At 28.8% G+C, this 24,158-nt stretch overlaps 1 protein-coding gene across 1 annotated transcript; it reads left to right on the top strand.

The window, feature by feature from the left end:
- Positions 1-13,028: 13,028 nt before the first annotated feature.
- On the top strand, positions 13,029-16,514 carry LOC129613607 (mucin-2-like). Its single transcript, XM_055527738.1, has one exon. It carries the CDS (start codon positions 13,029-13,031, stop codon positions 16,416-16,418), a length of 3,390 nt encoding a protein of 1,129 aa, XP_055383713.1. The 3' UTR covers positions 16,419-16,514.
- Positions 16,515-24,158: the final 7,644 nt, after the last annotated feature.

Below are 24,158 nucleotides of genomic sequence, written 5' to 3'. Positions count from 1 at the left end.
GAATAGAACAAAGACAAAAAAATAGAAATTGAAACAAATTACTTCCGAGCTTTTTGTTTGTGCACGTAGAGTAAGTATAGAAGAATGGATTGCAAAAGTGCTGCCAATATTAAAGAAAAAAAAATGATTTAATTGAATATTTGGAAGAATAGAATCTGAATAGTTTGTAAAATTAATTTTGAATTTGAATTAATTTGCAATTTACAAATTTATAAGTTCAAGGTATGATTGATCAATTGCCAATAAGTAAATCATGAATTCTAGACCGGACGAAAGATATTAACCCGTAAAAAGTACTTGAATACTATAAAAATTGCGTTATTCATTTTTTGTTTTAAACTAGGTTTTGAAACGGCTAGCAGACAATGTGATATTATGTAAATGTACCAGTATTTTCACGGGCACTAGAGTACGATAAAGGCGTTGAAAGCGGAAACGTTTATACTTTTAGAAGTGCCCGTAATTGCAGGTCATTTCTTAATGAAATGGTGCGATCGCTCGAATGTAACCTGATTTGGTTTCCGGGTCATAGCAGAATGCGGATGAGCTCGTAAGGGATGCTTCTGATTACGAGCAAGCTGTTTCTACCCAATTTTGCAATAGAACGAACCACGAGAAGCACCTTAATTCAAATCAGTTTTATCAGCTCTTTCATTGTTTTTATTTTAAATTTTTCATATCACATTAAAATTATTTGAAAACTTGCTGCCATAAAATTTATTTAGAATTAAATAAATATTCAAAGTCTACGGTCCTAATTATTTGCTTTCAAAAAAAAAAATTCGTTTTTATTAGTCTTCTGTAGATCACGTTTAAAGTACACTATTTAAATCATTGAAACTCTAATATATGCGTGCTTATAAAATAAAAACAAGGAAATTTCTTCTCTACATAAAAATGAAGGAAGAAAATATTTCAACTTTTTTTTTATATTCTATACAACTAAAAATACACACATCCTGCATTTAAGTTTTACAGCATTACAAACAAAAATCATCAAATAAAAGAACTTGGGAACCCTCCACTTACTACTGATATTTATGCATATATTTAATATGCATAATGACTCTCTATGTTACAAATTGTAACAGTGAATAAAAACAACAATAAAATACAACAAAAAGGAAGAAAATGCAAAAATAACTACAGGACGCGAAAATTATTATTAAAAGAGCATACTATCCGGAGGAGCTTTTAAAGCACCCACAAAAATACTAATATTCGTATTAGAGACAGAGACAAGCACATAAAAATTCATATTTGCCTAAAAGTATGTAATATGCTTGTATGTTTATAGGTGTTCCGATTCAAAAAAATAAATATTCGTGTATGTATGAATTGTATTATTTTTTTCTTCGTACATAATTTTGTACATTTGAATACAGTAACGGTATTTACGAATATGATATCGAATATAGAATTCCGAAGCCGTATATATCAATTTAAGAAAGAAAGAAACTAAAAAAAAAAATTGTTTTCTTGTTCTTACTTTATTTCTATTCCATGCATCTCATTTTCAATTCTCAATTTCTCTTCGCCGTCATTTCTCCATGGTATTTATTCGGTTTTCGTTGTAAAATTACTGTTTTATGTTTTTTCTTCTCTTTTTATTGTTTTTCTTTATCCTTGTTTTGTTTTTAAAGTTGTTTGTTGGTTCAATTTTGTTGTTTTGTTTATGTTTTGAATTTTTTTTTCTTTGCTTTCATGTCTTCATTTTTTAATTTTTTTTTTTTTGATTTTTCTTGTTTTATTTTCATTGTAGTGCAATAATATTGGCTTAAAAAAGAAACTGGCTGACTACAAATTTATTCATGTTCTTTTTTTTTTGTTAAGCTCAAAAATTTTGTTTGTGATTGCAATATAAAACGGGTTGTTTACAGTTATTTCAGATAATCATACAGCTGATAGTTTGCAATTTTTAAGAGCTGAAAACATAACGATCTCATTTCCTCGGATGAAAACATCCAAGGAAAGAAGGGAAGTAGGACAAAAAACCAAAACTTTAACAATTTAAAAATAAATATTTTTTACAAAGCCAGTCTTTAATAGAAATTATATTGACAAGTCCAGTTATTGCATACTAACAGGAGTTGATTTATTTTATGGATTTTTCTGTTGCAAAGGATCAAAGCGTTGCGACTTGTGTATCAAGTAAAATGTATAACGTAGGACGAGAACAGGGTAAACATCTGATGACCGGATAAATTTCAAACTCCCGTTTGTAGCTCGTCTATAGATAACAAGAAAAAAATTAAAAAATTAAAAATTTAACAAGAAATAAATTTCTAAAATACATAAATTTTCTATGCAAAATTTTAATAAAATTGTCACTAATCACCCTGTGAATGATATTACATTAAAATTGAATAAATCATTTTATATTAAATATTCACATATATATAGCTATATATGTCTCTTTCTAACATCCTATAAAAAGTTAAAAGGTAAAGTTAGTTATGAACACAAAGCACAACACAAAAACAACACATAGGGAACAAAAGAAACCGGAAGAAAACATTGAAAATTTCTTTTTAAAGATTGTTGTTTTACGTGGTTTTTGTATCCCCGTCTCAACATTATCATTACACATTTTTACAAAACCTTTTCAAATTCCATGATCTTAAGGGAAGATTTTTTTTCCTTTTCCGTTTTTTGTTGATTTTGTTTTTAGGTCTTCTTTATTGATATTATTGTTTTTAGATTTTTTTTATAAAATAGAATTTTCATTTCATTCTTTACTATGGTTTTTTAACATTTTCCATCTCTTTCGTTTATGCTTCTGTTTAACTGTCAATCAGTTATAATTCAACTTCTATATGTCTTCATATATGTAGTACTCGTAATGCAAGTGTATAGTAATAAAATATTTTAGAATTAGGAAAAATTTCCCGAAAAATATATAGGGCACCATTGGAAATTATGAAACAGGAAAATGCGAGTATATTTATTTATTTTCAATTTTTCTTTAGAGTATCAGGTGAAATTTAATACGAAAAGAATTTTTAAAGTATAATAAAGGGAAAAATATTATGATTTCCTAGGTATATAAAATAAAAAGTAGAAAGCTTTAAATATAGGAAATTGAAGATAGAAAATTGTACATCACATTTTATTTTAATAGAAACTTTTGAAAAAAATATTTTTTTTTTATTTTACTTTCCCTACTTAAGTTTGAATTTATGTTCATGGATTTTAAATGAATATGATATTTTTCTTTGTTTTGGAAAAACTTAATGAAGTGGTTTAGAATGACAAGAGAAAAAATATAATATTAGAAAATTATTGTAACTATTTTGTAAATAATTACTATTTTAAGACAAAAATATAATGAACCTGAAATTATAAACTGTTTGACATATTTTTTTTATAAAAAGTGTTAACATTCTTCCACAAATTTAGGGTGAAAACTTTCGATTTCCGGTTTTTGAAATATTATTTCAAAAAATACCGAGGGATATTTAGAAATATCTTGGATATTTTCGATAAATTCGATTTAATTATGTTAGTGTATTTGTCTAATTGAGCGCTCTACTATCCCGCTCGACAATAAGTTGAAACTTTTAGGGAATTATACTTAGTTGAAATTGTTCAAACGTGCTCTTCTTTTTATGCTCCTTGTAGGCCGGATCTATTAAAATAGACATAAATTAAAATCGAATTTTATTGCTGTTCTATTTAAGGTGATACATACGTATACATATTTGTTGGTTAGTTGTTCATCTTACAGCTAAAACTTTACAACTCACAATTCGTTTTGCATGCATTTCTAATAGAAAAGTGCGTATAATTGGAAATCAATTAAACTTTTGGAAGTACATGTGACTAATGGTCAGATAGTATAATTTGTTGCTGTTAACACAATAGTTTCCACAAAACTTCATAAATTAATTGAACATAACTTTAGATTTCTTCAAGCTACAATGCTAAATTTCATGCAAAAGAATTATTCTATATTCTTGATTTGAATGGATTCTTTCAATAACCGTTTATCACACAATTCTTGAAAACATCCGTTATACATATGTATGTTATGTACATAAGTAAAAAAGACATACTTACCTACTTAAGTATATGTATGAACATATGTACATATTATTGTTTTTTAATTTATAATTTACACTATGGCAAATGTGTACTCACGATAAATATGTATGTACATTTTAAAATAAGTGAAAACATTTTTGTCATCTTCATAAATGGTTAAATTTAAGTTTTCCCATCCTCAGATTATTTGTTGCTATTAAATGTGCCTACTTCATTTTAAAATTTATAACTTCACCTCAGACATATTATAATCCACTAATTTATTTATGTAATTTTGTGAAAAGAAAATAAAAATTGAATTTTTTATTTAGTTTTTTAAATATTTTCCTCTCGTATTTTAAAAAGTTTCGAATATTAAAATCAAAAATGATGAAAAATAATTCTAAAATTTCATTCATTATTGACAGTTGTCATAATCATCATTATTAATGCAACACAACACAGCGCAGTAGGGAATCGTCGTCACATATGGTTCTCTCTATTATTCAACAAAAAATACTGGCCGTCTGTAAATGATTAAAAATTGGTTTTTTCCGTTTTCTTTTGATTTTGTTTGTTTTTTCCATTTTGTATAATAAATTACAATATAATTAAGTGATGTATCTTATTTCAGTCTCTAAAAACAAATTGTTCGTTTATTCAAAAGTTAAAATCTTAAAAAATTTAAAAAAAAATAGGATTGTAAAGCAACACCTGGCTATGTACAAAAGCATGTATTTAATTTATGTTTTATAGTTACTAAATTTAGCACGATTTGTTTTAAAAATATTGTCTATTTATTGAACGCCACACATGAAACAAATATTCGTAAATTTCAACCTGGCAATGACACAAAATTTGAAGCTGCTATCACATATCACTGTTTAAATTTAAAGCAGAACAAGACTGATTTTTCCCTGGAGTAATGTCACAGTTCACGCATAGTTCCGCTGGCGCTTTTGTTTTTGACAGTATCTGTTTTCATATGTGTTTCGCATTGTATGTAAAATACTGAACAAAATATTTTTCCGTTCTCCTGTTGTTTCCGCTTTAAGGTTTATCGGCAAGAGGAATGAAACGTATGTCATTGTTAATGTAAAAGTCGTTGTTAAAGAAACTTGACATAACAAAAATATCATTTAGTATTTCTGTTAGACATCATATTTAGTCGCACTTACGAGTTTTTTGTTGCTTATTATTTATTATGTGTTAGAATTATTGTGCTCTTGGCAGCTGATCAAGTTAACCTACTTTTCAATATTTTACCACTTTTTCGAGATATTTATTTTTGATATTCTGTATCTGTACCTATTATATTTACAATGATAAAAATTATATTTTATTTTAAATTTAAACATATCGAATATGAATTTACCTTAATTTTTTTTGAAAAATTTATTCCAATATTTCAAAAGTACTTATCCAAATGACTTATGTTCATACATACATATGTACATATAGATATAAAAGGAATATCTTAAAATATGAAAAATTAAAAATTTAAAATACGTCAAAAATAAATTTTTTATAAAATTTTAATACTCTTCCAGAAAACCAAAAAAAACAAAAAATACTTCATCAGTGTCAAATTTTTAGTACTTAAATTTTGATGCATTTAAAACGCGTGATGACAATTTATTAAATTTCAAAAAAGAAAACGTATTTAAGAAAAAATACCTATACATTTTTATAATATTTTGTGTTCAATATCCCCGTTTCTTCATTCAAATTTCCATATAAACAACGAAATTCGATAGTTTCGTTGAATCCGTTTTCTTTTTTTATTTTTTTTTTATTTTGTCATTTGTGTCTTTAAAAATTACTCTTTTACCCTTCAATTGTTTTGACTGATAGACAGATAAATACAAAAAAATTTCTCCAATAAGACAAGAGAATTTACGAATTTTTTTTTATTTATTTTTTGGTTTATCTTTGAAAATTTATAAGGTATCATAATCATCGTCATAATCATTTTGAAACTTCACACTCTTACAATCACAAATAGAGTTGCTAGGGAAGAGAAAATAGATCCAAATTAGGAAAAATGACAAGCTGCTATAAAGACAATATTTCAATAGATTCTTATATGGTCACGGCAAAGCGTACTTCTTGGTTTAATGAAAAGTAACAACACTTTTTTTTGTTGTGAAATGAGTAAAAAGAAGTTATCTAAAAATTTCAGTATCAAGAATTTTTAATTTACGAAAATGTTACCAAATCAAATTAGAAGTTACCAAACAAAAATTTGCTTCACGTTTGCTAGAAAATTATCAAAATGGCAACCCTCGGAAATGATCGCAATTCGCAAATTATGTTTGACTTTGACACCTTGACGTAATTTGCAATTATGTTTTTGAAATTTCAATATTTCTAAAAAGAGAACTTCATTTTCGATTTCGTGAAATTTAAACTTGAAGGGTAACACTTTGAAGTACCTAAAATAAGATAGAAAGCCACGATATAAAGCCTTCAAGTATAACAATTTTGTACTGATATTTCTTCAATCTACATAATAAATGCTGTTGCAGAATCGAAGGAAACCGATAGAAATCAGCATCGGAGAGTAACTCTAATTAACTGGTTTAATTCCAAAAAACAATTTGATTAGAAAGACTAGAGAAATGGAAGGACTATTTTTGCTAATAGATCACAAGTTGAAGAACATTTGAACATTTAAAAAAATTCGACATGGTGTTTTAAAAGATTTGAAGTTATAATTTCAACCCTATCTGGAAAGCGCAGTATTATTAAAATGTATTCGAATATTTCTCAACAGAGCAAAATAATTCTTCTGATTCGAACAAATCCAGAATGCTGATTAATTGTACAGACACTGCGATGAAAAACTAAGAGGCAAAATTTCATATAAGGAATCAGACCACGATTATATTTTGATAAGTAATTACAAGTTTGTGGTCGCTGCTTTTAGGTATGTATTAAGGTTTTGTGTTGTTATATTTATAGTAGGTATTAATAAGAAAACAGTTTTAGAAAGTACTAAAGGTTTAAGAAATCGAATTTTGAACCGATCGCATTATAATACGTTCGTTATATAAATTTTTTTTTTTTTTAATCCAGTAGGTATTTAGAATTTTGCCACGAAATATCCATTTTTTACATACATATCACATTTTAACGTATCTAATCTAATATATACATCTAATATTGCAATACCAGATATAAACTATTATAGAAAAATATAAGGGCTAAAGTAATTGTTATTATTTTTATGCTATTATTCTTATTTTCTACATAGAATTGGTAACCTGTTGTTTTATGAGTTGATTATAATGTCGCCTCTTCATTATATTTCAAAACATTTAGCATTGAAATGATGACACCAACATTGTTTGTGGTCTTCGGAAATATTTAAAACTAAATTTTAAAAACAATTTACTTAGATATTTTTTTATTGTGTATTTCTCAAAGATCTTTGAAATCTAATATTAAGTGTGTTTGGTTCTTTTCTTGTAAAGGAGGGAATATTATAAATTATAATGGAAAATATAACAATGAAAAAATATTTTAAATGAATTTTTTTTAAAAAATATTCTGATTTAGATTTTTCTTTTTTCAAATGGAATACAAGAGTGAATAAGAAAAATGGAGGAACATTTTTTGTGTGTATTTTTTGTTGCTTTTACTTAGAATTTTTTATGATAATGAAAAATTGAGTAATTTTTCAACTATAAGTTTTGAATGAACTATTGTACTTGACCTAAATAAAGGTGATGCTATACTGCATTAATTAAGGATTTCTAACAAAAGAATATAATATTGTGGAGGAGGTAGAAAAATTTTTATGGTAAAATTATGAATTGGTATGCGGATGTTGGTTAAAATCAAAATATTTGAAATAATATTTGGTTTTTCATTTTTTATTTCAACTTGTTAGGTAGTAGAAATTGTAAAACTAAAAATATTGTTCATGTTACAATAAAAATTATGACCTTGTAATAATAAATTGATATTGTTTAGGGCTACGATAATGAAAGAGGATTCCGTATAAATTTGAAATTTCTTAAACGAAATTATTATTATGATTATTGTCATGAAAGAGCCCTTTTAATTTTTTTAATATTTTTTTAATAATTGTGACCATGTACATCTCATAATAAGCCCATTGATTAAATTCATTTGACTTATAATTGCGTCCAAGGAATTTTTACAAAATAAGCTTTTATACTAATCTTAATAATTTTATATATGTGTAGTAATTTGGAAGATTTTTTTTAGATAGATTACTTCACTAGGGATATATACATACTTTCTTCGTAACTTTTTGCTCTTGTTACCATAAGTAAAGATTTTGCACAGTTGACGTCATCTTTTGCTTAACACCAAAAATCTAAGTTTTTTCAACAGTCTCCACTGTAAATTTTTTTTAGAGGTAATAATTGTTAATGCTATACGAACATTTATTTCTAGTAAAGATCGAGGCTTAACTTAATTTTTTTTAAATTAATTATTAATAAGTTTTAAACAAGTTTCATTAATAGCATTTTATTATACACATTCTTAAAAGTTTTATTAAATATTATCTTGGTTTTTTTAATATTAATTACAAATGTTTACACATTTGAATTAAAAATCTAAACGATAATAATGATCTTACAATATATTGTGTATTAATAATTAAATATGTGTAATTTAATGGTAAATGATTTCATTCTTATATTGAAATATTTGTCTAACCTAATTTTTTAATTAATTAGATAATATTACCTTTTTAATGTACAATAATAATGATGATATCAAAATATTTAAATATATACCCAGAACAACAATCTCATTAATATGTTAACCCTTATAGTATTTAGTACAATAAAAGATAGAATGATAAACAACTCAATTTATTTCGATGCCTGTAGAACAACAACAATATGAACCAAAGGAATATAGCAAAAATCCCTAAAAGTGGAAAATAAATATTATATATGGTATTCAAGGATCTTTTATAATACAGAAAATAACAATGATACACAAGCTTCTCTTATTTGCTCCTCTTGTAAAAACCTCTTCTATAACCACACAATAACCTCTTAGGTACTTAAATTCTATATTATATTCAGGCATCAATTTTCTAATAAATATATACATAATGTAAATAGCATAAAATTTCAACTGATTAAAACACCTGTGAGAACAAATCAATAAAATGTTCGTGTGAACATAACTATGTATGTATATACATGTATGACATTTAAACAAATATAATATTATTTGTTTTTGTCTACCTACATAAATATATAGGTTACAATAAAATATAAGTAAAAGGTTCATAAGTACATAGGTACCTGATTTGAATACAATTTAAATAAGAAGGAAAGAAAAATGTTGCAGAAATAAGGGAAAATCGCATACCGTCAAGTAAAATTTGTCACATTCTTACTAGTCTTTTTAACAAATTTTTTTACTCTTTTTATACCTGTATCTCTGAGATCTATTTCCCTTACATACAATCGAATTTTTCGCATTAAATTTGGTATGTATATAAAAATTTTCCATATTACTTAGGTGCCTAAACACGAAAATTTTGTCATAATGTAAGAAAAAATCTCTTAAATTACAATTTTTTTTTATTTTTCACCTGTGCCAAAGAATCATCATTTAGTATATTTGAATAGCTTGCAATTTTTAAAGCTCTTATAGATGCGTACGGAATTTTTAATATGATAGATAAAAAAATTTAGAAAAGAAAGAGGTGTAAATTCTATTACTATGTAAACTGGTTATGTAGAATGGTGTGTATGTGCTTGTATATTGAAATGATTTAAGTATAATATTAGTTCGAAAATTTCGCTATCGCACAACATCATATCGATGTATGTGTATCTTTTAGGTACATATATTGTTCTATATCCAAAGCTGTTAATAGAATAAATTCTGCAGAATTTATAAAAAATAAAAGAACAATGTTTTGTTATATACATACAACGATAGTATTAAATTATTTACTTAAAAATGTTGAGGGTTTTTAATGAAATGAGTCTGTGCAAGAGCAATTGGGTGTATTAAAAACAAATTAAAGTTTATAAGAGAAAATTGTTTAAAAAATATTAAACTCGAACATATAATTGAAAAATCCGTTTACAAAGCTCAAAGGACAACACCTAAATTGTATTTGAAATCAATTTTTTTTAAGGAATCTTCCTATGGTCATCTTGCAATCACATAAATACTCATTATGCCCAAGTAAGGGTAGCTTGTTTCCCTGGGATAGAAATATTGATTCTTCTTTCTTTTGCTTACCGCCTGGGTTGAAAAATAATCGCAGCCTAAGCTCATTCAGAGTCAGCGGTTCATGAAAAATGCTCTCAAATTAGCTATGTAGTATTAAATGAGCATAATATGCAATTGATTGTCTTCTTAGCCGCCCGTTACTAGTACTTATAGGTTAATTGCCGAGCTTAAGACTCTTTAACTGGAACTCACTTTATAAATTATTGCGGCTGTTTTGCGTTTATTCAATAAGAGAGATATTGTTTCTATTCACCACATACTACAAATATAGAAATGTAGCAGCCTTATCCTTTTTCTCTGTGAATCTATTTAACTTTGAAAGTATCCTCAGAAAAAAAAATAGTTAGCAATTCGTTTACATGATGCGCCCAATAAAATTTTATTTTTTGCTGCCTATTTTATTTTTGTTTTTTAAGACGTTGTTTATATTTTTCTTAAGTATGTTTGGTATAAAAGTTAAAAAAAAAACAACTTAGTATTTCTTGAATATCAGAACGTTTATTGAATATTAAAGAATTCATTTGGAAATTCTTAATGAGAATATTTACTTAGACAAAAGAAATTTATTATTCTGCCCTGACATTCCATATAATATTAAATTTCTCTATGTTATACTAATCTTTAACTGTATAACATGAAAGTTAATTATATAATTAAATAAATTAATCTTATAATAAGAAATTGTGTTTTTTCTACAAATCTTATTCACCTGTCGTAATTTATTGTACAAAATAATGTTGAGCAATTCAGAAAAAGAGGGAGAGATTAAACATATGTACTTGGAAAAGTTCGTATATTAAAGTTTAAACTCCGGTTGGTTATCCTTTAAAAATTAATTATAAATTAAAGATTTATGGCATTATCGTATTTCATATATTAATTTCAAATCATTTGAAACAATTTATTCCCTTTGAAATTTGAATTCAATTTATATTTTATTATTGTATGAGCGTTAATAAAAAGAATTTTACAATTCATTTGTTGTTAAATTTTAAGTGTATAAAATTACATAAAGTTAAAAAGAAATATAATGATTAAAATAAATTACATGAATTGTTTGTTCTTTTTTCATACAATAATACTATTGTGTCTCGTCATTTGAACACGGACACGTTGCCTTATAGTCTGTTTAATTATTATGACAATTTTCGGTTTTGATTGGTTATACTTTTCATTTCAAGAAATTAAGAAATGATAAAATTTTACGTTTAAAATTTACAATTGAACTGATTTAAATCCAAATTAAATTTTTATTTTTTTAATCCAATTAAATTGAATTACAATCTTTTCAATTAAATTTGTACATACGCACAATTACAACAGTTAGAGTGTTTCGAAAATTATTTATATTTATAAAATATCAACAAATTTTCTTAAAATTTTACAAATGCGGGCTGTTTTTGTCAATATGACCAAAACTATCAAGATAATTTCTTAAAATTTTCAAATTTCCTTTCTAATTGTCGACAGTATCATTTTTTGGGACGTTCTATTTAAATTCAGCTAGAATTTAAAATAGTCGTTCAAAAAAGACTGTCAACTAAAATTGAAATTGAAATTATAATGCAAAAACAAAAGGGAAATGCGGTCGGTTATGGGCTGACATTATCATTTTTCTTTCTTTGTTCTTGAAACATTTTTGTTTCAAGAACAAAAAAAAAATTTCAAAAAAAAAACGAATTTTAATCAATTATATGATTGAAATTATATGAAAAATAAATTAAAGCAAAATATGTTTATGATATGGTTTTTACCGTAAAAACTAAAACTCTTACTTACACAATATCATTTTCTTTCATTATCTATAGATTTTAGAAAAGAAAACTGTTATCTAAGTTTGATTTTATACTTTCATTTATAAAAAAAAAATTATACAGATAATTATTAGTATAACAAAAAATGCAAAGAAAACGCATATTTAGCATTTCAATTAAAAAATTTGTAGCTTAAAAAATGCTGACTTACATTGCTTTACGGACTACGTTAAGTATGTAAAAAGATACGAAAATAAATCATATGCATATTTTTTAATTGTTCTGACTACCATTGAGATCTCTTAATTACATTTCTAATTATATTTTTTTTAAATATATTTTGTTTAAATTTTTTTTTTCAAAAATAGAGATTTGAAAACAAAAGTAGAGATTTGAAAACAATAGAAATTTGAACAAAATAGATTCGAAACCAAAATTTGCTATTAATTTAGCTCTAAGGTTTTTAAAAATTAGTTGCAAGATAATATAGTTAAATTATTGAATAAAAATAAATATTGATGTGCATATGTATATATTGTGTGTACATGTATATTAAACACATACGGGTTTAAGTGGTTATAAGTAAATTCAAAATTAAGATATTACAACCGGCGACTAAAATAATGTATAAAATCTTTTTTTTTTGTGTGTTTATTTTTAACAAATTTATTTTGATTTCTTTTAAACAAGTGTCAGAATGTTTATACGTAATAAGTTTACAATTTAACTATTAATTTCTTAAAAATTATTTACCCAATCAGCAAAACATAAGAATTTGAACAGTTCTGACAAATTTTTATTTTGAATTTTTATGAAATATTTCTGTAACCATGAAATTGACACTGAAATAATGTGCACATGAAAAGAAAACAACTACATATATTGACATTCAGTAATGTTAAATTATTACACGTAATATTCATTATAATTTTTGTCTTAATTTTTATATAAATTCAATATTAAACTATTAAAACATTAGTTTAAGTTTGTATATCAAAAATATACAACATGAAAATAACGATATTATTATTTTTGTTATCCATTTTGACAACCTGTCTATCTGGACCGCTAGACATAACAAGATATAAAAAACAAATTACACCAATTCCTTGTTCACCGCAACCTGTTCCACCGGTAATAACACCACCATGCTGTAATGATTTGGATTTAAAAGCTTTAGTGTGGCAACAAATTTACGAACTAAGAAAAATTGAAAGTGCCATAACTAATAAGCCACCATGTGTTTTACCTTGCCCACCACCACCAGTTGAGCCAGCAACTCCCGAACCAACAACACCAACAACTCCAGAGTGTCCGCCAACAACACCAACAACTCCTGAACCAACCCCACCAACCACACCCGAACCAACAACTCCTGAGCCAACCACACCAGCAACGCCGGCATGTCCGCCAACAACGCCTGAACCAACTACACCAACAACACCAACAACTCCCGAGCCAACCACACCAGCAACGCCGGCATGTCCGCCAACAACGCCTGAACCAACTACACCAACAACACCAACTACGCCCGAACCCACAACACCAACAACTCCTGAACCAGCCACACCAACAACTCCACAATGCCCGCCAACAACGCCAGCTACCCCTGAACCATCAACTCCGGAGCCAACCACACCAACTACACCCGAACCAACAACGCCAGAGCCAACCACACCAACAACGCCGGCAACGCCCGAACCAGCTACACCAGCAACGCCAACAACTCCTGAACCAACCACACCCGAACCAACAACGCCAGAGCCAACCACACCAACAACGCCCGAACCAGCTACACCAACAACTCCTGAACCAACCACACCAACAACTCCTGAACCAACCACACCAACAACTCCTGAACCAACCACACCCGAACCAACAACTCCTGAACCAACCACACCAACTACACCCGAACCAACAACTCCTGAGCCAACAACACCAACTACACCCGAACCAACAACTCCTGAACCAACCACACCAACTACACCCGAACCAACAACTCCTGAGCCAACAACACCAACTACACCCGAACCAGCAACACCTGAACCAACCACACCAACTCCCGAACCAACAACACCAACTACACCCGAACCGACACCCCCAACTACACCCGAGCCAACAACTCCAGAACCAACGACACCAACTACACCGGAACCAACAACTCCAGTATGTCCGCCAACAACACCCGAGCCGACAACACCAACTCCTGAACCAACAACACCAACTACCCCCGAACCAACACCGCCAACTACACCCGAACCAACAACTCCAGAACCAACCACACCAACTACACCGCAACCAACAACTCCAGTGTGTCCGCCAACAACCCCCGAGCCCACAACACCAACTCCCGAACCAACAACACCAACTACACCCGAACCAACAACTCCAGAACCAACCACACCAACTACACCAGAACCAACAACTCCAGTGTGTCCGCCAACAACACCCGAGCCGACAACACCAACTCCTGAACCAACAACACCAACTACCCCCGAACCAACACCGCCAACTACACCAGAACCAACAACTCCAGAACCAACTACACCGGAACCAACAACTCCAGTGTGTCCGCCAACCACACCCGAGCCGACAACACCAACTCCTGAACCAACAACACCAACTACGCCCGAACCAACCACACCAACTACACCGGAACCAACAACACCAACTCCCGAACCAACAACACCAACTACACCCGAACCAACCACACCAACTACACCGGAACCAACAACTCCAGTGTGTCCGCCAACAACACCCGAGCCCACAACACCAACTCCCGAACCAACAACACCAACTACACCCGAACCGACACCGCCAACTACACCCGAACCAACAACTCCAGAGCCAACCACACCAACTACACCGGAACCAACAACTCCAGTGTGTCCGCCAACAACACCCGAGCCTACAACACCTACCCCCGAACCAACAACACCAACTACACCCGAACCAACACCGCCAACTACACCCGAACCAACAACTCCAGAACCAACCACACCAACTACACCGGAACCAACAACTCCAGTGTGTCCGCCAACCACACCCGAGCCCACAACACCAACTCCTGAACCAACAACTCCAACTACCCCCGAGCCAACACCACCAACTACTCCAGAACCAACCACACCAACTACACCGGAACCAACAACTCCAGTGTGTCCGCCAACCACACCCGAGCCCACAACACCAACCCCCGAACCAACTACACCCGAACCAACAACTCCTGAACCAACCACACCCACTACACCGGAACCAACAACTCCAGTGTGTCCGCCAACCACACCCGAGCCGACAACACCAACTCCTGAACCAACAACACCAACTCCCGAACCAACAACTCCAGAACCAACCACACCGGAACCAACAACTCCAGTGTGTCCGCCAACAACACCCGAGCCCACAACACCAACTCCCGAACCAACAACACCAACTCCCGAACCAACAACACCAACTACACCCGAACCAACACCGCCAACTACACCCGAACCAACAACTCCAGAACCAACCACACCAACTACACCGGAACCAACAACTCCAGTGTGTCCGCCAACAACACCCGAGCCCACAACACCAACTCCCGAACCAACAACACCAACTACACCCGAACCAACACCACCAACTACACCCGAACCAACAACTCCAGAACCAACCACACCAACTACACCAGAACCAACAACTCCAGTGTGTCCGCCAACCACACCCGAGCCGACAACACCAACTCCTGAACCAACAACACCAACTACCCCCGAACCAACACCGCCAACTACACCAGAACCTACCACACCAACTACACCGGAACCAACAACCCCAGTGTGTCCGCCAACAACACCCGAGCCCACAACACCAACTCCCGAACCAACAACACCAACTCCCGAACCAACAACACCAACTCCCGAACCAACAACACCAACTACACCCGAACCAACAACTCCAGTGTGTCCGCCAACAACACCCGAGCCCACAACACCAACTCCCGAACCAACAACACCAACTACACCCGAACCAACACCGCCAACTACACCCGAACCAACTACACCAACTACGCCGGAACCAACAACTCCAGTGTGTCCGCCAACAACACCCGAGCCCACATCACCAACTCCCGAACCAACAACACCAACTCCCGAACCAACAACACCAACTACACCCGAACCAACCACACCAACAACTCCAGTGTGTCCGCCAGCAACCCCCGAACCAACTACGCCAACAACTCCTGAACCACCAACACCGACAACTCCCGAACCAACTGCACCAACAACGCCTGAGCCAACTCCAGATTGTCCTCCAACAACGCCGGCAACGCCAGAACCAACGCCAACAACGCCAGAACCAACGCCAACAACGCCGACAACACCAACAACACCAACTACTCCTACACCTCCAGGATGCTAATTCTTTGGTTGAATTGAAACATAAAATTTTGAACGCATTTAAAATTATTTTAAAATATTTTTTTTATTATATTGATAAGGTTGTGGGCAAAGAGAATCTAAGTTACAAAAAATTTTCTAGCCATTTAGGTTTTGTTATTAGCTCTATTTATTTAATTGTTGAATTTGGTTTTATGAAATCTCATAGATAAGTTATTTTTTGTTCATTTCTGGTGCATTGTTTGTTGAAATTTCATTATATCTTTTATCATTAACATTTAACTACATATTATATTACATACGAGTATAAGAACATAAACTTGGTTATAATTTCTTTATTAAAGATTGTTAACATAGCATTAAGTTTATTTTAAGCCCTTTCGTTTTATAATATTAAAGTTAATATCACACATAGACTTTATTTAAATAATTTTAAAGCATTTTTGAATTTGTAAGTATTTTAGCAAAACTAAGAATTTTGGAAGAAAGTATCGAACAGTATATAGTATACCTTCAGTAGAAAATTTCAATTATATATATTTTATATTTTAACAAGTAAAAACGTTTCAGTCGGTAAAAACCGATTGAATTATACCCTACACCTTTCGTTATTGTATAACAATTACTCGTACCTGCGAAACCATTTTATAGAAAGTTCACAGATATATCTCAAACTTCACGGAGAACCCGAATCTGTGAAGCAATTCCACTAAAACTTCACAAATTTATCTGATAAATAATTGTATACAACTGCCAAGTTTCATGAATCTGACTTTATTATTTTTCCAAATATTTAAAATAAGCTTTTGGACTTGTATGGGCGCTACTCGAGTCTGTCAAGCAATTCCACCAAAACTTCAGAAATATGTCTAACCTATAATTGGACACATGACTGCCAAGTTGCATGAATCTAACTTTGTTATTTTTGTGAATATAAAAAATTTTCTTTAGGAGTTGTATGGCAGCCACCCGAACAGGTGCAACTATCTCATTATAATTTTTAGAGCATGTGTAGAATATAATTGGACACATGTATACAAAATTTTATATTTACACCTTTATTAGTTTTTGAAATATTTAAAATAAACTCTTTGAGTTGCATGACATAAGTATGGGATACCCGATATGGAAAAGCGGGTGGTCGGAGGAACTATTAATTAAATAAAACACACTATTTTACTTTCGACAACTACCCTAAGATTTGTAAATGATATTAAACGTAATAATATATTAAAAACAATTTTTTTCTTATTTGTAGACATTCAATATGTCAATGGAAGGGAAGTCCCATTTCTCGAAGACGAGATTTCAGAAAACACAAATGCAAAGATCATCAGAAAAGCATCAGAGTCATGTGATATTTAGATGGCGGATATAAGATTCTCCACTGTACCAATCATTTTGCGAGTTCTATGCGCTAAAATTTATAAAACATGTTTTTGTTTTGCTTACTGGTAAAAAGGTTGAGATGTACAAAAAAATTTTTTTAGATGTAGTTAAAAATAAATTTAAAATGTGATGGAAGTCGGATTATATTAGTCAATTTCGAGAGCAACAACATTAAAATGTTGCTCGCATTGCTGCCTCTATTCCTTGTTCTTTTAAGTCCGTATATATAATTACAAAATAGTTTTCATTGTATACATAATTGTAAGGTTTGAAGATATAATTGCAAATATATATATACATATGGATATTATGCATATATTTTTTATAATGTAAACTCGTTCTTTTTTTATGCTTTTTCTTTCTTTTGTATAAGTAATCTTTTTTACTTTCTTCATTATTTAAATTATTATTAATATTGGAACTGCAAAATTATATTTTAAATATCTATTTAAGTTAGTATTTAAAATGTTACTTAAATAATACCGTTTAAATTTTTATGAACTTCGACAATTAATTTCACAAACCGATACTCCAGCTCCACCTGGTCTTTCTGAGGAAGATGAAAATAATCTGATCTATATACTGATACCTCGCTAGGCTACATTATTTCTTTTAAAGTAACATTTTTACAAAAATTCATAAATTTGAATTTACATTTTTCAACCAGCTTTTAATTGAAGATATAAGACATTTTTTGTTTAAATATTACCCATCAAAATAATCCAAAGATAACACTGAAATTAAATGTAAAAACAAATTAGAAAATATATCAGCGTTTCAAGAATAACGTTTCTGGTTTCTTTTTGAAACATTTTACAAGAAATATTCATAACATAACAAAAAGGTTAATAATTACAAAATCTAGTACTAGTAGCATAACCTAAGGAAACCACACTATTTTTAAAATCACAATATTTAAAACTCAATTTTATTTACTAATATCTCAGTTTTGTTTACTATAGAATATAGAAATATGAGAACGTCCTGTTAAACGTGTTGCAGACTAAGTTTCATAAATTTTGAACAAAAGTAAAAAATTTATTTTTTAACAATAAATTCGAAAGTTGGAATTTTTTTTCTAGAATTTCTTACGAGACTTAAAACTACATATGTATTTATATTTATAGTTTTAAGTCTTAAGTTACAAAAAGAGAGAATTTATTAATTTATTATGATTGAGTCGAAAATCAAACAAACCTGTTCAATTACATACTCCAATATAATCAAACTATTATGATTTTTCAAGTGAATTTATTTGGTATATTTGAGAACTCAATATATTAAAATAAAGTATCAAAAATATTATCATTGAGTTTTTGTAATCGAATGAATCTGTAGTTAATTACTAATTAGCAAGACAAAAAAAAATGTGTTTAAAACAGAAACAAAAAATATTACAAGCAAATATACTTTTAAAAGCTTATATAAAAATAATAATGCTATATGAACTCCAAATCCCTCACGTTTTATTAAAATTTATAACAACCTTATTATGGGACTCAATTTAAAATTCTGTTTTTTAGTTATCACGTAATAAGACCTATGCTATGTCAGTCACATCGTTATTGTCAAGTCTCCCCCTCTATATTGATACACACATTAAAACTTCATTAATATATATATATGAATACTATATTTTGTATGTAATGCATGTATGTATATATGAATCTGTGTTGTAAAAATACTTGTGTAAATGTTCCTGTAGTATGCACTAAGTGCCTGACCTATTTAATAACTTGTGAAATGCTTTTGAAAAATTTTAACGATTCATTCGATATTTTTTCTTTGCAATTTTGTTTTTTTTTTTCCTTTGTTATCTTTATTTAAAAAAATAAGAATAATAAAAACAATAAAAAAAATTAAAACCTGCAAAGACAATGAGAAAAAGCTTCAAACAATTTTTAATTTTTTTTTTAATTTTTTTCATTTTCATATCATTTCACTTCATATCATTCGCATTTTAAAAGGAAGCATATAGGTGTGCCAGGAGACTTAATATATAAAATAAGTGGCAGGCTTGTTATCAGTTGAAAATTTATTTTTATATTTTGTTTTTAATAGCATGAGCTTTTTCTATATATGCAAATCTAGTTAGTGGGCCAATCCATTTAGTGAATGCAATTAAAGATAGTCATTAAAAGTGCCTTGCAGACTTAAGTCTTATGATTAATCAAAAACCTTTGAAGAATAGAATTTTTTATTGTAATTTTACAGTTTTATAATTATGAGTTTTATAATGCATATTACTAAGCTTAGCTAGCATATTGTGCAATGTGTAAAACACTTGAAAATTAGTGTTTTACTACATATTTCTCTTTTATATTTTTGTTATTCAGACAATGGTTCATTTGACATTCACGACATTAATCTATTCTACTAAGTGTAACGTTTTGTGACCAAATGAGGATATAAAAATATTTCAATTAACTAAAATAATTAATTTTTTTCATTAGTTTGTAATGTAATATGTATGTATATAAAAGCAAAACGACAAAAACATACGAAATTACTGCATACTCTAGAATTGCCTGAAGTGTTTGATTACAGGGATTTATTTTCAATAAATTAATATACGAAATATTTTTGAATTAAAGATTTTTTTTTGCAAAATCACATGAATGTCTATTTTGGATTGTCCTTTTTTATATGAAATGTATTGACATGTATGAATATTTGTATAAATCAAATAAAATCAAATATACACACGTATCCATAATCTATTCTTATACTACAAAACTTACTTTTAAAAATACATACATATATAGGCGATTGTAGATGCACTTATAAAATAAAAAAAGAATAAAGAAATTCATAAAGTGTTAAGTGTGTAGGTTATGTGCAAAATTATAAAAAAAAAATATATATATAGAAAATAAAAATTAAAAGTGGAAGAATTTTACATTCCCCATTCTGATAATTCAAAATATTAAAGTAGGTTCTCCATTAATGGGAAATGATAATAATGAAAAAACAACGATAAAAAGAGAATAACAGTTACACTTTATTTTTTTTTATTATATTAACGTATTTCATATAAATACATATGTACATACATATATAGTGGATAATACCTATAGCTCCATTGTTAAAGATACATATTATAAAAGTGCTGAATATGCGAAATATTTATTTAGTGTTCTGCTATAAATATATACGTATAATGTATATGTCCATGGATATGTACATACAATAAATTTCTTAATAAAAATTCAGATAATATTAAAATTACGGGGTATAATCTAAAATTTCTAATTATGTAGGTATTCAAACAAATTTGACTCTGAATGCAAGTCAGGTAAACTTAACAGCATTCAATTAAGTATTAAAATATTTAACAATAAATCAAAAACAATTCGCTGACGTTTCAAGAGTGCCTTCTTTGCTTTAAATTTTTCAAGGCACTTCTTCTTTGTTTGAAAATATTTAAATCAAGATTACAACACATTGTAATCTTGAATTAAATATATTAAGTCAGATGACAACTATAATTCATTTTTCTAAATTTTGAATTTACCCTATACTAACATAAAAAAAAGCGAATAAAATCAAAAATTATTGAAAATTAGAAAAAATGTACTCATGTAACTAGCAACAAAATTTTAACTACGGGCAAAATAAAGGCCTGATCCGACCCTGTGACTAACACTAACTTAATTTTAAAGTATTTGATTTAGAAATATTTTAAGTTTTATTCTACAACGAAAATAATATTACTTGATCATACTTGATAATTGTATTTAAAATATTGTTTTTAAACTTATAGAACTTGAAAAGCTCTGTATTTAATTTGTGTACATAAGCTTTTAAAGAATTTAAAAAAAAAATCAACGGTTTTATTAAAAACTAAACTTTGAAAATAAGCTTAAATGTACGTTTAAGCTTATAGTACGTTTGTTTATTTTATTATTAATTAAAATTATTTTATTAAAGTGTATTTTAATAAAAAATAGCATGTACGCATGTAGAAATGAATTTTTACTTTAATATGAATAATATTGCATACTTTTAGGATGAAAACAATACTTTTGTCAGTACAAACATGTTGTAATAATTAAAATCACAGTTTTTTACAATTATTTTTTTTTTATGTTTATTTTCTCTAATTCAAATGGAGTAGAACATCCATGTGCTAATACCTAAATGAGATGCTCTTGTCAATATTATTTTATCATAGGTACAATCTATAAATATTATGTGTTCATATGTTCATATTACATTGTATGTAACTATATGTAGATGGCAATATATCATTATTAAGTGCGTACATTTTTATATTAGAAAATATAAGAAAATAAATTTTTATTGAGTGATCCTATCAAAATTTTTATTCGCTGTTAAAACTGTTTTATAATCAAAGTGTGCTATAACAAAAAGAGACAAAAAATAGCGAAAGCGAAAATTATATCAACTGTTAAAAGTATGTTTTTTATTAAGTATGTATACATATTATACGTACATAACATAAAAATCCAAATATACGTACATGTAACACATAAAAATAAAAAGTAAAAAAAATAATTTTTATCACAAAATATTGAAACTTCTCTATGTTAAATAGGTTAACAAACTCTTAAAGCTCAATATTTTGCTGTAATATGTACAAAATACGTAGAGGTATGTGCATGTTTTACATAAGCATAATATATTATAAAGATCTATTGAACTATAGGATTCTAATAAGCACAACACAATAAATGTGCCCGTAATATATAATATATTCCAAGTGTAGGTACATTTATAAGTAATTTGAGGTAACAAAATATTGCTTTAATATTTACATTCATAATAATGTAGTTATATACTAACTGAAAAAATACATAACCGCCATATTGTCGTCATAAATGCCATTAGCTTTATTGTTGTTTTAAATTTTCGAAATAATAACCATAAAAATGAAATAAAATTATAGGAGAAATATAAAATTTTTTCTTTCTTTTTCCTAGACATTTTACACCATAACAGATGGATGGATCCGAATCATTTTTTATGTAGATACATTCAAAAATAATAATGTAATCATAAAATAAGAATGAATAACATTTTTATACACGTTAAAAATTATAGTCCTTTTCTGATACTTTCTATGTATGCATACACTCACACAGTAAAAATACAGAGTACCTATATAAAAGCGGGAAGAAAATTAAGAACGGTAAAAATTTTGCTATTTTTTTTGTATTCCTTTTAATTTTCATATTCGATTTGATGGATTTAATATTATTATGTAACAGAATTAAAACAGTAAAAGTTTAATGACATTTTAAAGAATTACGTAACTAGAAAAATGTATAATGTTTTGTATTTTGTGTTATATAAATGTTTTGATATTGGCGGGATCTTTGTAGATTTACGGATAATTTAACATCTTAGATCAAAACTATGTACAAATTTCAACGAATTGAATTTAAAAAAACGAATTGTACATTTAAAATGCTAAAATCAGTTTTGAAATTGAAAATTATTATAAAAGCTTGCAATTTTATAACCCTACACAGCTATAGTTCAAATTGGAGGGACGAGAAGGAGGGGAATATATTGGGCGTAAATTTTTATTTTTGCTACGAATTTTTTTTTAAAGGAATACAAAAATGAAAAAACTTACAGATGAATGAGGGATTTGAATAAACACATAATGTCCAAAAATTTTAGCGAATGAATTTCAAATACGATCTATATATACATGCAGATCCTTTTATTACTACATAATCAGTCATATTATAGCTTGTATAAACGTAATACATCCTTAAAAATCCTACATACTACAAACTTTTAGGAAAACACATCATTTGAACCGTAAGTTTATATCAAATTAAATACAATGTTTGCTTATTTTGCCCTGATTTCGTCTGCTTTATAAAAATTTCTTCGATAAATTTAAATGAAATAAAATTTTTCGATAAATTTAAAAAAGTTTTTCGAAAAAATTTGCTGTATAACCAATTATTTTAATGTTCCTACTTGTACTTGAATATATTACTTTAATTTTCCAATAAATATGATGCAATAGAGTATATCCTATTTTATTAACAATTTAACAAAAGTATTATCTATACGTTACATATACATTGATGTAACCTTAAATAAAAAATATTTAAATAGGTCAATTTAATATCATAAATATCACCTTCAAATATGATTCGAAGAGCATCACAATATTACAAAAAACAACATTGAACTTAAAAATAAATTAAATTGGACATTAAAATCAGCATTGTTGTTAATTACATTGAAATTGTAAATAATTGGTGTCGTATTTAACATAAAAAGAGGCATTTATTTTCGATTGTTTCTTTTGTTTAACATACTAATTACATAATAATTCCTTTAATCCTTTTATTTTAAAATTTATCCTTTAGTATTTTTAGCTTCATTA

Source organism: Condylostylus longicornis, unplaced genomic scaffold, assembly GCF_029603195.1.
Source record: "Condylostylus longicornis isolate FDR11 unplaced genomic scaffold, ASM2960319v2 ptg000084l, whole genome shotgun sequence".
Taxonomy (NCBI): Eukaryota; Metazoa; Arthropoda; class Insecta; order Diptera; family Dolichopodidae; genus Condylostylus; species Condylostylus longicornis.
Note: the sequence above shows the minus strand (reverse complement) of the source record. Positions and strands in the feature narration are given on the sequence as shown.